The 15,299-nt window shown below is 46.3% G+C and overlaps 1 protein-coding gene across 1 annotated transcript in view; it reads left to right on the top strand.

The window, feature by feature from the left end:
• The first annotated feature begins 2,980 nt into the window (after positions 1–2,980).
• Positions 2,981–15,299, top strand: part of LOC126526128 (monocarboxylate transporter 2-like) — a 30,224-nt gene continuing 17,905 nt past the window's right edge. The window contains exon 1 of the mRNA XM_050174080.2: positions 2,981–4,332. Within this exon, the coding sequence (XP_050030037.1) occupies positions 4,113–4,332 (220 nt within the window). The 5' untranslated portion in view covers positions 2,981–4,112. The remainder of the gene's footprint in view (positions 4,333–15,299) is intronic.

Genomic DNA, 15,299 nt, shown 5'->3' on the forward strand with positions numbered 1-15,299 from the left:
CCTGACACCACCAATAACTTGTGGAGGGTTCGCCAGTGACAACAATGCATTCCCTATCAGTGGCAAGTTGGGGAGTGTGGTCCAGCAATAACAGATATTTTATGCGGAAACTCTTGCAGCGTCCTTGCATTCCCCTTTCCGGGAAGGGGCTGCACTGCACCCAGAGGGGGGAAATGTTGCGTTTGCCGGTGAGTTTCTAGCGAAATAAAAAAGAGCGCAATTGTACTCAGATTTAGGTGCACGTTGAAGAACTCAAGGTAGCCATAATAATTCCAGAGGGCCCCGCAACGGCGCGCCGTTTATCGTGGTTTTGGCACGAAATAGAAAAGAATTTATTTTTTAGAGCGTTGTATGGCACTGAGCTTACTTTTTCTTTTTTTGCAAATGGAGCAGTATTCTATTACGAGCCCGAGTGCACCATCGTGATTGTTTACAACAGGCTTGATATTCTTAACTAACCTTTTCCTTTCCAAATTTGTCTGCAGTGCACGTTACGAACTGAAAACGGGCCGGCGCGTAGAAAACGCAATACATTATAGTTCCTTATCCGGCACTGAGAGAAATATGTTATGCATCGCGTTGGCAAAAACGCGACGGGGATGGAGTGTTTTGCAATTATCTCTCACTCTAAGAATACTTTACACACGTTAGGTTTTACGCTGTCGCCAAACATTACTCGTCATCTACTGTGCGTGTTAGTCCCGTCTATAACGCGACGCGCCCAGTACTTCCAGGCCACGAACGGCATGCATCTTATTACGCAAAAGTCAGCCAAAATCATTCCCCTGTAATGAAAGCATGTGGTCGCCCCAGGTGCAAAACCTGCAGGCACCTTCAAAGTGACCTTAAAATTAAAAGCACCGCAAATAGTTATACACACGAAGTCAAATCTAGCCGCAAGTTCGCATGTGATTTATATGCTCGAATGTTCCTCCTGTAAGAAACAATATGTCGGTGAAATGGGCCAATCAATGAACGTCAGATTAAATGGACATCGCGCAGACACAGCTAAACAGCTTCCCAAAGCCGTCACGGAGAATTTCAACCAATCAGGTCAAAGCTTTGATGAACTTAAACTCGACATCTTACGAGATGAACGAGAAAGAAAATACGCAGAATCATACATTATCCATAAGTTGAAGACATTGCAACAAATAAGCATAAACGTTTCAAAGGGAGCTTAGGAATTTATTCGCTATGCTAAATTTCAGGCTATAGGCAACAGCACTTAATTTGGTTGCTTAGTGCTCTTTGTCGCTTATTTTGTTTTATTCATTTATTTGTTTATTCCATTTCAGTATTTTCTTTTATTATTTTTTTACGAGCATCGGTTTCTATCGCTGCTTCTATTATCTCTTTCAGAGACACGATGGCCCACTCCACCAGCGAAACAGCTAATAGATGGCTGCTGTGCACGCCGTTGACACGCCGGCCGACGCACGGCCGTTGACACGTGATTGACAGATTGCATGTCACTGACCTTGCGCACAGTACCCTTTGGTTCTTAATTCTACACCTTCGCTCTTTGCCGCACCCATCCGCCTTACGCCCTCTCCCCTTTCGAAGAACCCCCACCTATATATACTGTGGCGAGGAAAGCGTATGTCACCTTGAAGAAAAGTCCACTTCTCAAAACGCTGGCTGCTGCTTTCATCTTGTTCTCGTTTCGCTCATCGTCATGCATGTTATTAGTTTGACTAGCGTTTCAGACAGGAATGTAGCCAGCGCTAAGTTTTCAAGAAAGCATACGCAAGCGAGACAGATGATGAATAATGATTGGGGTCAGATACCCTTCATAATCGCTAACCCCATTCTTTTTTTTGTTGGTGCAAACACTCAAACAAATGTTAGGAATTCACGCAAAAGAAACGCGTAGACACGTGCGTATACACACGCACGGCTTGGTGCTTTGAACCTTTACGCTCGCATCTCCATCGCCTCCGCATCGCTATGAGCTCGTGTTTCCTAACCCGCGTCTACGACCTTTCTTTTCTCATGTTCAAGTGTTCAATCACACAATTACATTAGAAGCCCTAATGGTTCCACCATTAGGGCTTTTCCAGGTCTACTTTCTGTTGCTACGCTTCCTGAAAAAGGTGTTCATTATTCTGAGCTCATTCCTTCTTGCGAATTCTACCAGCACTTCTCATCTAACGCTTCTAGAATCGACGCCGTAGTTTCCAATTGCCTGTTCACCCGCCTGCTTTTTCGCCACTTTTGCATTGAAGTCACCCATTACTACCGTATACCGAATTTGTACTTTTCTCATTGCTAATTCAACATCTTCATAAAACTGATCTACTTCGTTATCATCGTGGCTGGATGTTGGAGGTAGGCTTGTACTACCTTTAATTTATACTTCTTATTAAGTTTGATTACGACTACGGCTACCCTTTCATTAATGCTGTAGAATTCGTCATTATTCCCCGCTTTGTCATTATGGATTAAGAATCCTACTCCGTATTGCTTCTTACCAGGGAGACCTCTATACCAGAGGACATAACTGTTATTCAGCAACGTATAAGCCTCACCAGTTCTTCTAATTTCACTAAGTATGATGATATGCCAAACAATGTCTGATAGTTCCTCGAACAGTACTGCTAAGATAGCCTCACACGACACAGTTCAGCAATTAAAGGGGATAGGGTCAGTGTCCATATACGTAGTTAAAATTCCACAACATGCATTACCATGCCGTGTAGAAAGGTAGTTGCGTATATCACAAAGAAGAGGTTGTCTGACCCGCACTACTCTTTTTCTACTTTAACCAACTGTAATTATCTTTCAAATAATGTACTAAATATTAGTGTTCTTATCCTAAATTTAAAAACTTCTAGCTGGTTTTACTATCACACACTTCCACCCGTAAAAGCCACCGTATAACGCTCAGTTCTTGTCCAGTTCCTCGTAGTGTATGAACGATATTATTTGAGGAAAAAGCAGCCAACCAAAGGCACAAGTAAATTTCAGCGACAGAAATGTTTCTTTTGCAGTTTGAAATCTTTATTACTGTATCAAATCGATCACCTTGATAAGTTGACTCGTAATTTTAAATTTAGGCGTTTAGTCTTTTTCTACTTCCTCCCGCACACTATTATTTTTGTCTATAATTGGCAGCTGCAATATCTTTATTTGTCCTCTTCTGGTCAGTTTCACAAAACCACTTAATTCACGGCCAACCCCAATTGTGGGTATGCCTCCCTAATTATTCAGGACAAGAACAGCAACAATTATGTGGGCATGAACCATGTTCTGATGCAACAACAACAAAAGTAGGATGTCTAATAGCACGGGTTACTGGGCTAGTTGGCCCATTCTTGCATCATTTAACAAAAGCGCATGCCTTGGACAGCACAGTGAAACAGACGTTGGACGTGTTCCATATATCTGTGTTACTGCCCCTTTCAAGTTGTACGCTTTTGTTAATCCATGCCAATAATAGGGTGCTGCTCTTTAGTGTGAGGCATCGCTGATGTCGCAGTAAATGAGTGCAGAGCCGAAGTAATCACTGATGCCTGCTGGCCTTTTCTTTCTTTTTTTTTTTTTTACTTAAACGCAAACAGTCCCGATACAAAGGTCTCGGCGGCTCCACGTTGCGGCGTAGTTGTATTTTCTTGGTGTGAGATAGATTGGATCAGGCACAGTGTTTCTACTCCCATGGTCAGGTCGTTGACTCGGTCGCGTAATGCCCTATTGTTCTGATTCTCCGCGCCACTTCGCCAGCCAATGGAAGCGATAAGCCGAAGTGAGCTGCGGGGATTCAATGCGAAAGAACGTTCAGCCTTTACCTGCCGCAGGCTCGTCAGCGACGTTTTCGCTTAAACATGTGATTCCTTCTTTCGTTTCTGCACTAGCGGATTAGCATTTACCACAGAATAGGCCCCCGTAGCTATAGTGCACGAAACAAAAGTGCAAATGTGATTATTTGTTCATTTCTGTTGAAGGACAACTCTAATGCGAAGCGGCCGTACTTACTTGCCTCTGCGTGAACTGCTACTTAAATGTGGTCATTTGACAAACCATCGTTCCTCGACATTAATTGACTTATTGATAGTTAAAAAGGTCTCAAGAAAAACTACGCAAAAAAGTGGCTCCAAGGGCTTGGCAGAATCATGCCGGGGGCTCGTCCGCTGAAGAATGACCCCCAGTTTGGGGTTGACTCAAGATGGAGTTGGATCAACGCGGGCTTCTGCAGTTGGGTGTTGTTCCTGGCTATGGCCACGCCCCGCGTTACCGGCATCTTCTTTTACGGTGTCATCGAGACATTCAGGGTGAGCAGAGGGGAGGCGTCCTGGTCGGTGTCACTGGCGGGTACCCTGTTGGTGCTAGCAGGTACGTAATTGTTCCATTTGTTTGTTCGCCTAATTAGACATCTGGGGCGGCTTCATTTAGCTGAACCAATTTCAGAGAAATTTGCATTACATAACTTCTGCCTGTCACATTTACCATGTGCGCCAAGCGGTCCAAATCATACAGCTGCAATTCTTCGGCAAAGTGATATGCAAGACAGTTCCCAGTAACTACGACCTGCTGTGGAGTTGGGTGGGTATTACAACCGGACGACAGGCGCACAACTCAAAAAAAGATGCTCGACCGGATCTTGGCTTAGTCCGCTAGTCATCAGGTGCCTAAACCTACACGTTCTGTTAGGTACGCTAATAGTGACGGCACACCAGACAGGGTCACACGTAATCCTGCAGCTGTCGACTGGTTTAGAAAGTCTTATTTTCAATTAATGTGGTTTTTTCATGCACTCAGTAACGATAAAAAGGAATGAAGCCTGTCAATGCGTGAAGAACCTGGACGTAGAGCCTCAGCAGTGAAGCGACATGTCGTCACGTGGATGAGGTCATAGATAGTCCTGAAATAGATATCATTTATCACAAATTCGGAAGCACTAAACAAGGAGGCTATCTTATTGTTATATCACGATGAAAGAATATTAAGCAGCAAATAAACCGCTACTGACTCGCAAAAATTGAGAGTAGCAGAAATGTGTGGGGTGCTTCACTCAGTGTGGGGCTCTTCATTTTCATCAACGGACACTCGAGCACCCATTCGTTGGACTACCTAATGTCATGTGTACTGTTAAGTGAGAAAGTTTGAAAACATGATGTACTGCTTCACGCTGCGAGGCTGGAAAGCTCGCTATTCTTCCCTTGAAGGCTACCGAAATCATTGGGCTTTTGGCCTCCATTGCTGCTAGCTGGTTCTGTATGGTTGATGCAAGCTTTTGGAGGCATGCCGCCTTTCGTTTCTCCGGCTTTCATCAACTAGCGGTGGTTTCTTTTTAGAGAGCGCAACTATCAATGACCAGTTCCTGCAGTGAGTGTTGGCGGCGGCGTAATCGAGCGATTGAGCACAACAGCGAAGGAAGGAAGAGTAAAGTGTAGTACCGGCTTTTGTTGCGCACGAAGTGTTCTGCGACGATCGCTACGAGATGACGTCAGAGTACCGGGCGTCGTCGGTTCCCTTGTTTATCTTACTTCGGTGGCTGCTTTTGATCGGCTAACAAATGTTAAGCGTTATCCCTCGACGCACGACGTGCCTGCATGTATCAGAAGTTTCCCGAATATTATCGACAGTTCTATCCGTTGGCTGTAGCCACTAAAGCTTTTTATAATCTGATTGTACACGCGACGCGAATTGTGTACTTTATTATGAAAGCCACGCCGCCACCACCGATTACTCTGGAACCTTGGAGGAGTTATGTATAACAGACGATGCCATTGACCCGCACACCAGATTTTCGACGATTGCCGACTGTGCTCGGCGCTATCGTTGTGCTTGAGTGTCGTTTTGCAAAGCTTTGCACCGTTTGCGACGTGCCGCACGAGACAGATTGTCAGCTCCAGCCAATGAATCGCGAAATGAAAGCACGTATAGAGCCGAGCTCGAATTTCGCATCAGGGAGTATCGTAATCGTCGGTCAATTTTTTTCGATACACGCAATTTCGGTTTTCAGGCACGCGATATCCTACTTTGAATTCACTTACGTGTGGACTTGCACTATGCACAAACAGCACTTGAAAAAACAATTAACGTGATGCACACGTATTATGTACATGTAAAATACTGTGAAAAATGCGCAAAGCAATAAATACTGCAATTGACAAATTAGCTTGCTTGGAAACCCTTTACAAGCACTTTGTGCTGAGGGCGGTGTCACCAAATGTGGTTGTTGCAGACCGCAGCTTCGCTGCTAGATTGCGCGACATCTAATCGAATTCCATCGTCGTCATGGCCCCATTCCTGATTGTGCCGGCGTCCGCCTCTTGTACCAGACGATTCACCTCAGCGAGTGAATGTATAGGAAAGACTCCGCACAAAACACCACAAAAAAACGTTTGCGCTGACACCTTATTTTCAATAAGACAGAACAACGCAGATTTCTCGTGAAAATTTTCAAGTTTCGTAATGCGTCGTATTGCTGTTGCCATGGAGACCACGCTTGCGTCACTGCCGCAATTAAGTTGGCAGCATAGCTTTCACGAAAGATTCCCTTCTTGAAGCAAGCTGTGAAGGGCTCACACTTGGTGGGGCCTGCAGCTTCATTTAGTGCGTTCAGCCCTGATATGGAGACATCTTGCAGAGGCTGACGAAGCTCTTCTTCCGCAACATCTGCACTTCCATTCTGTGAGCCCAGTCGTGGCTTCTTGCTGATCGACGAAACGCCTGCTGTTGCTGTCCTTTTTCTTTCCGGCCTGTTCCGCGCTCCGGACAGAAAGGTAAGATCGGGCAGGAGGGTAGGTACCGCGTCAGTTGCAAGTGACGGAATCCCACAAGAAAGTCGCACTTCAGAGCCATTCATCGCGTGTATATAATCCGGCCATATACACGCGGGTTCAAAGTGGCACTCAGAGACCGCTGACGATTCACACTCTTCGCAGATTGCGCTGCCACTTTTTCTTGAGTTCACTGACCCTGGGAGCAGCGAACAAAGACGATTTAGGAGCGCCCGGATAACCACACCCACAGCCCGGAGCGAAGCAATAAGAGTTCGTCTTTCTCGTCTGCATAGTTCCTCTCTACATAGCAACAACTTTACAGGGTAGCACACGTGAGACGATTTTCTTGAGGATATGTCACCCTTTGATGCACGGGGAGTCACGGTGAAACGTATACGCGGAAAGAAAAGCACGTGGGTTGCAAACCGGGAGGGCCTTTCCGATTACACAGTGACACGGCGCCCTTTTGCAGCGAGAAGAGGCGTACTGCGACAGCCGTGGAGCTGCCGTGGTGCTGTCTCCGTTCGCGCCACTAAGTCAGCATTGCAGTTCGCATTCATTGCGAGTTTTTGCAACACCGTGATAGTCAAGGCGCCGGAGCAAAAGGTGAGACTGTAGTCGCCTGACTAGGCTCCTGGCGACACGATCATAACAAACAGTGCAGAAAAAAAAGAAAGAAGATATGTATACCTACATACACTTATTCTATATATAATCAGCCTGGCTACGCCCACTGCAGGGCAAAGGCCCCACCCACACTTATCGAACTACCCCGGTCATGTGCTAATTGTGGCCATGTTCTCCCTGGCGCATATATATATATATATATATATATATATATATATATATATATATATAAACACGAGAGAAGGGGACCCGAGGGGCTCGATTTTCCTTATCATGACCACATAAAGCCAACAGACAATGAAGCCAAGCGCAACGTACGCGTACTGTCGAGTTTCTGGGTTCGGCTCCCACCGACTGCAAGCTATCTTTCCGTCCACTTTCATTTCTCTTTGTTTTATTGTTTTCTAAACTCCAATTTCAACCGCAGTTCACTTTCACTGTGATTTCCTTGGCTTCATTCTCTGTTGGCGTTACGCGGTCATAACTACCAAAATCGAGCCCCACGGTTCCCCTTCTCTCATTCGTTCATTGCGAGGGCTCTCGAATTTGGCAGCCTTGCTGCAATTAGGTAGCCTGCGAGTGTTTATTAGCCACGTTCCGCTCTCCTAAGATCACGTGTTACGTGACGCCATCGGAAGTAAACAGGATGTTCCACATCCACCTAACGGGGCTCTGAGTGGCGCTGGCTAACTTCTAAGACTAGATCTAGAAAACATAGATACCAAAGTTAGTGAACGAGTTGATGGCCGTCGCCGTAGCATAATTGGTAGTCCAACACACGCGAAATGCGGAGGTTGGGGGTTCGGCTCCCACCGGCGACAAGTTACCTTTTCGTCCACTGTAATTCCGCGTTTCTTCATTATTTTCTACCATTCCAATTTCAACCAAACATAATTTTCCCGAAGCTTTCGTTGGCTTCATTCTCTGTTAGCTTTATGGGGTCATGATAGATATATATATATCATAGGTGCCGTTTACGTGGGGCTCCGTGGCCCGAGCCGCCTCCGAAGTTTCGCGAGGTAGGCGGCAGAGCCCTCCCCCCCCCCCCACATCACGTGAATACAGAAGCCAACTCTCTCCTCCCGCCTTAAAGTGTCATTAGCAGATTTCTGTTACCCACATCATTTGAGGTTTAATTGTAGTTGTTTGCGACTTAACATATTGTGGCTACTCTCCTAGTGCCTCATTGCTGTCATGCGCCTGGACGGCTTTTAATTCACGCCTTCGCTTTATCTCTGCAAATCCTCACAATAGGACCAGCTCATTAGAAGCACCAGCGGCGCCTACCTATTCCTTATTTTTTGACTTCAATACTTCTCTTTTAATTTCCACTGTGAACTTCATGCACAGACACAGTATATTTAAAGATATATACAGGACAACGTTTATAATATTTTTAAAAAGAAGGAGGTAGCCAACTAACAATTATTTGTAATAGTATACATAGCCGATGCCTAGAGAATGAATATGTTGCTGTATGTTCACCGCACTTCAACTTGCTTTGCGTGCTTTTTTGACCCTGACAGAAAACCTACAGAGTGCAGTGTCCCCTTCGACAGAGTTCTTTATCAGTGGTTTCATAAGTGCAAGTGAATCACATGTGTTTCAGTATTGCTTGTCTTTCCGATTGGCAATGCTAACAACTCATGAAAAAGCAAAACTCTGAAAATACAATGTTTGTTCAAGTGCAACTGGTAATAAAGGATATATATATATATATATATATATATATATCATCAGCCTGGCTACGCCCACTGGAAGGCAGAGGCCACTCCCATACTTCTGCAACTACCCCCTACCCCCGTGATGTACTAATTGCGGCCATGTTAGCCCTGCAAACTTCGTAATCTCATCCGTCCACCTAACTTTTTGCCGCCCCCTGCTACGCTCCCTTTCCCTTGGAATCCACTCCGTAACCCTTAATGACAATCGGTTATCTTCCCTCCTCCTTACATGTTCTGCCCATGCCAATTTCTTTTTCCTGATTTCAACCAAGATGTCATTAACTCGTGTTTGTTCCCTCACCCAATCTGCTCTCTTCTTATCCCTTAACGTTACGCCCATCATTCTTCTTGCCATTGTTCGTTGCGTCGTCCTTAATTTAAGTAGAACGCTTTTCGTAAGCCTCCAGGTTTCTGCCCCGTAGGTGAGTACTGGTAAGACACAGCTGTTATACACTTTTCTCTTGAGGGATAATGGGAACCTGCTATGCATGATCTGAGAATGTCTGCCGAACGCACCCCAGCCCATTTTTATTCTTCTGATTACTTTAGTCTCATGATCCGGATCCGCGGTCGCTATATATATATATATATATATATATATATATATATATATATATATATATATAGTGACCGCGGATCCGGATATATTAGTGCCACATGTGTATTGCCCACATCCCCTTTTTTGCCTGAATGCGTACAGGACTATTTGACGCTCTCACGCCTTTTCAAGGGAATCTTGTATTGACGCACAAGTTTCGGTGGCGTTGTAGTCTCGCAAAAAAAGAAAATACAGTTGCTCCCAGAGTCGAGCAGCTGCGGAAAAGGGAGGTTTCGTGAGTTTACACCTGCACCGGCGCCTGGGCGTGAGGATTATTAAGAATTCCAGCTGCATAGGAGGGCGCTCACGCCATGCGTGCAACCAATCAGAGACGTTTCGATTCCGCCGGGGAGGAACAGGACAGGAAAACATTTTTCGCGCGTTGCGCCGGCTTCATTTCCGTTGAGTTCATTCTCGGAAAACAGATGGGACGGCCCCGCGTTGTGCGCTCCCCTGAAGAACTGGCAGCCTTCAACAAGCGGCGGCAAGAACTCACCCGTGAAAGGGCTCGCCGTGGGCGCGCAGATCCAGCCGCTAAAGCCGCCCAAGCCCAGGCATTCCGACAGCAACGAGAAGATCCCGTGCTAAGGGTGCGGGAGGCCGATGGAATCCGGCACTGTTAACTGTGGGTTACTTAACCGTGACGAAGGTCAGGTGCACGCAGGACAAGCTTCGCTTACCCCCATTTTCCGATAGGGGAAGGGTTGGTAACTTTTCCTTAAGATATCAGCTGTTGTGTTTAATTATTATTTTTATAGGGATAGCCATTATGTGGACACTGTAAGCGCATTCCTGCCGTCGGCGTCGCGGTGAGGTTCCGTATAAAGTCGAAGGGCGATAAAAATTGGAGGACGCTTAAGCTTCGCTTTCAAGAGTGGAACGCGATAGCGTTCTCGTCGACCAGCCAAGGGGTGTAAGACATTGCGCTACGGCGCAGCGATCACTTATGAGGCGCCCCGCATCGGACTTTGCACCCACCAATCACGCGGTGAGCGCCGAGCAACGCAGTGTTTGGCGCGGCAACGAAACGTGCGCCTGAGCAAGCGGAACGAACCAAAGAACTCGGTGTCTCGGAGGGAGAAATTATCTACTCGAACCAAACGTCGCGATCAGCACGGAAAGCCGGGCCGCGACGCGCCATGAAGGCCAACGCGATCATGGGGCTGACGCCTTGATGGGATTGTCCTTTATCTCGCTTGGGAGCACCACGCAGGCGCATGGCTCCTTGGAAGCAGCTCGGCACACATCGCAGGGGACGCTTTCCCACCAGACGCGCTACGGCGAAGCGATCAGGTCAGGGGCGTCCCGCATCGTACGCTGCACCTAGGAATCGCGCTGTGAGCGGCAAGAGGTGCCACGTCGCCAAAACGCGAGCGTGCGAGTGACGAGTGAAGTTGGAAGGGGAGAGAGCGAGAAAACTTATTAAACGCAAGGGTAGTAGGGCATCCTCGCACCGGTCCCCGCCCGGCCCGAAGAGGAGAAGCGGGCGAGTGGCGCGCCACGTGTCGGGGCAGCGCCGCACATTGCGAGGAGGGGGTCTTCTGTGTTTGCCGCAAGATGGCTCTGCGTGTGCGCAGAGCGCAGAAGAAATGTAACGGAAACGTACTTCGCTACTCGTGTAACTGCGACTTCTGTGTGTTACATGCTCATAAATACCGATACACATCGCAGTATAACTTTCTGCGGCACGTTTCTAAGGCAGCACCGCATTCACTAGAGGCGCTTTTGTACCGCTTTGAAGCATCGAGCTCTTGGCTGACTGGTAGCGTCTCCGTCTCGCACTCCGTAGACCCTGGTTCGATTCCGACCCAGCCCATCTTGCGAGTTGTTTTTTACTCATGAAGTGCCTCCCGGGATTTATCGCTCACGGCCAACGCCTACGACGCCGGCTTTTCTGCGACACGAGCTCCTTAACGCTGACCCGTTAAAATCGTCGCCGCGCGCCGTATGCATGCATGTGCCAGTGAAAGCATGCGTGGGTCAGGCGGCGATCGCGGCTCAATCTCGCGCACGAAAGGGTGGAAGCGCGCCGTCTTCCTTCATACTACAGTCCCTAGATAATTTGAAAGTACCACTACTCTTTCAACTCTGCCGCCACCACGCGACCTCCTCGCCTCATCCGCCCTTGCGCCCCCCCCCCCCCCTCCCTCGGGAAGCGATCTTGCGCCCGTTTTTTTTGCACCATGAATAAAACGCGCGGATCTTGCGTTTTGCTTGTGTTTTTCTTTTTCGTCCGCGCCATTTTTCTTCTCAGCTTGGCTGGCTTGGCGCTTTAGCTCGGTGTAGCGAACGTTGTACGCTGTGTTTCCTGCTCCCTGTGCTAACGCTATGCCGTGCTGTTGCGCATATAACTGCAGCAAGAAGCCTGAAGATCGTTATGCAATATTTGTGACACCACGAGGAAGGCGTGACGGCTTGCGCAGGAAGCAGTGGCTGCATAACATTGGCCGAAAAACTTTGTTCCGACAAAGAACAATGTTTGCGAGAGGAGGCGTCTTTCTTATTGCTCGTATCAAAGCATCCCCTAATGCTGCTTTTTATTTCTCCGGACCTGCTCACCAGGTTTTTTGCTGCGGCAATTTGACGTTGCATAAAAATTAGGCAGTATGCTTAATATTCTGGTGGGACTCCATTACCTCGCACGTCGCCAACTGTTGTTATTGAGTCGGAAATGAAGCACTATAGGTTGTTTTCCGCTGTGAAGAACCCTGAGCGATAATAAAGAGTCTCGATCGCACTTTTCATTATTGTTAGGATACGTTGCCTGTTTTACTGAAAATCTAAATAGCGGTTTGTAGAGGAGCTATTAGTTTCAGCTTATGTCGACGTGTTCGTCAGTCATACAAGGAATGCAGGCCCTGAAAAAAAGAATTTGCGGCAAGTATACCCGTGGTATTGCAGGTTTTGAGTGCTAGCTAGTCCACATTGCGTTTTTTGAAGTTTTAAAGCGAAAGCCTGTGGATCTCTGTTTCAAGGTCGCGTTGTGGACAGAAGATATCACGCCACCCAGGAAGGCCAGAAACGACCCAAAGCATGTCGAGCCATGTATAATAGATTAATGATTAGCCAAGTTAATTAATCATTCATTAGTGATTGAATTAAGGTGGATTAGGGAATATTAAAGTTGATTAATGTGTATTATAGTGGATTAAGGTGTGTTAGGGTGTATTAAGGTTGATCAAGGTGCATGAACAAGGATGAAAGTGTATTAAGGAAAATTAAGGTGGATGAAGGAAGATTATTTTTCCATTTATTTACCCTAAAGGCCCAGCTTAGGCATTACATAGGGGGGGGGGGGGGGTATAAGGAAACGTGCATGTAAGTCAAATATCTTTATATGAAGCCGTCCAGCTATGCAACCTTTACATCTCTTTTCATTCGACAACATCATACGCCAATTCTTACATTATAAAAACAATACTATTACATCCTCTGATATCTGCAGAAATGCAGGAAGAAATGTATATATTTCTAATTTCCGAATGTTTCATTAAGTTCTTTGTATATAATATGGTCAGTTATTTCGGCTATATTACTTGGGAGATGATTCCATTCCGAAATGGCTAAGTGCAGACAGGAAAACTACAATAGTTTAGTACGTGCAAATGGTTGTTCGACCTTAAATTCGTGATCAATTCGTGGGAATTTCCTTTTGGTTGGTAAGATGTGTGCCTCAAAGAAGATATTTGGGTGATGAAAAAGCTTATGGAAGAAAGTTCACCGAGATATCTTTCTTCTAGTCCGCAATGGGATGAGTCCTTGGTCATGTTTTATTTTGGTGATGCTTGGATGTTGGGAATAGTTAGCTGCAATAAATCGCTAAAAATAAAAGATTAAGGTGTATGAAGAGAATTAAGGGTGCATGAACAAGGATTAAGGCGTATTAAAGAGAAGTAGGGTGGATTAAGGTGGATGAAAGAGAATTAAGGTTGATTAGGGTGGATTAAGGTGAATTAGGATTGATGAAGGAAAAATAAGACCGATAGGCTTGGGTGGATTAAGGTGGAATAGGGTGATGGAGGTGGATTAAGGTGAGCTACAGTAGGCTTTACAAGGCTTTCACATTCGCGTCTTTTAGGCGACGCCTAAGGACACCTTGGATTTTCGGTATTTGCTTTGAACTGCACTTCTACGCACAAAACAGTGGGCGACGAATATTTGGTTTTCTCACGGATGCAGGCAATGTGCTGGGGGTGTTCACATGATCGCGCACGCTAGCTGTTGATATCGACGTCTAGGCGAAGGCCAGGAATCTTCGCTTTAATAGCGAATTTTTTAAAAACACCTGTCTGCGGTTCTGTGGGGAAACTATTTTATTGATTTAACACGAGGTGATATCATTGCATCAATGCGCTTTGATCACGATGGTTGAGCAATCAATCATTATTGTGGTCATGAATTAGTAATGCAAGAAATATTCTGCAGGCAATAATGTTTAGCATTGCAACGTGTTTCATCCTATTCCGCCCTAATCTACCTTAATCCTCCTTAACCGACCATAATCCTCCTTAAAATCCTCCTTAACCAAAGTCCTCCTTAACCGACCATAATCCTCCTTCATCCGCGTTAATTCACCCTAATTATCCTTAATGCACCTTAATCCACCTTAATCCACCCTAATTCTCCTTAACACACCTTATTCTTTCTTAGTACACCTTAATCCACATTATTACAATCACTAATCAGTAATTAATTAACTTTGCAAATCAGCAATCATCTTTTATACACGGCTGGACATGATTTGGTTCGCTTCCGGCTTTCTTTTGGTCACGTGGTATTTTCAATACCTCAGAACGCGACCTTGAAACAGTTCTAAGGCTTTCGCTTAATAAGCCACACGCAGAGGCATGTGCCACAAGCAATACTAGTTCAGTCGCACAAAATAAAACATCTCATCATTTGGCAGAAAAATTGCCTGCAGTATCGAACTCGCCTCAAAGCCCCTTTTACATCAGTATGCCCCGTTCATACGGCTTTAGGGAAAAAACAACCTCCTCATCATCGTTGCTTTGAGCATTATTGATGCAGTTATCAGCATTTCTCAACATTTTCCACACCACAATAACGCGCCTCCATAGAATGCTGCGTCCCGTCGGCGGGTGCCAAGGAGAAAAGGTGAGGAGAATCGATGAGGAAAGCGCCGCCGGGAGGAGAGTGTCGCTGCTTTCAAATTATCAAGGGGCTTTACTTCATACGCAAGTCAACGGGGGGAGGGGAGGTAGGGGAGGGCGCGTTTTCCTCCAGGCGGCCCTGCGCCCGCGCTAGTGTGTATTTAAATGACCGCTGTCTAATGCACTCTAGACCGCAGCCACCCGCCCGCGCCACTGTGTTTTCACTCGGTTCGCGTTTATGCTAACGCTAGCAAAAATGTCAATTCGCTCGCTGCTGCTGCCGCGGTTACCCACTCAGCATTTTGACAGTGAGTTCCCGCCGTCATCGAGTGAGATGTGTTCATGCTTGCTTGTGCGCATGACACCATGGTTGTTAATTTGGTTGGTATGCTTATGTTTACAACTTTACACGGCCGATAGCACCACTATTTGCACTTAGCATTGCTGTCCACTAATTTGCTATTGCAATCAATGCATCGCCTGCAACCAATGAATCGAGCGAAACTCACAC

The sequence above is a fragment of the Dermacentor andersoni genome, chromosome 8 (genome assembly GCF_023375885.2).
Source record: "Dermacentor andersoni chromosome 8, qqDerAnde1_hic_scaffold, whole genome shotgun sequence".
NCBI lineage: Eukaryota > Metazoa > Arthropoda > Arachnida > Ixodida > Ixodidae > Dermacentor > Dermacentor andersoni.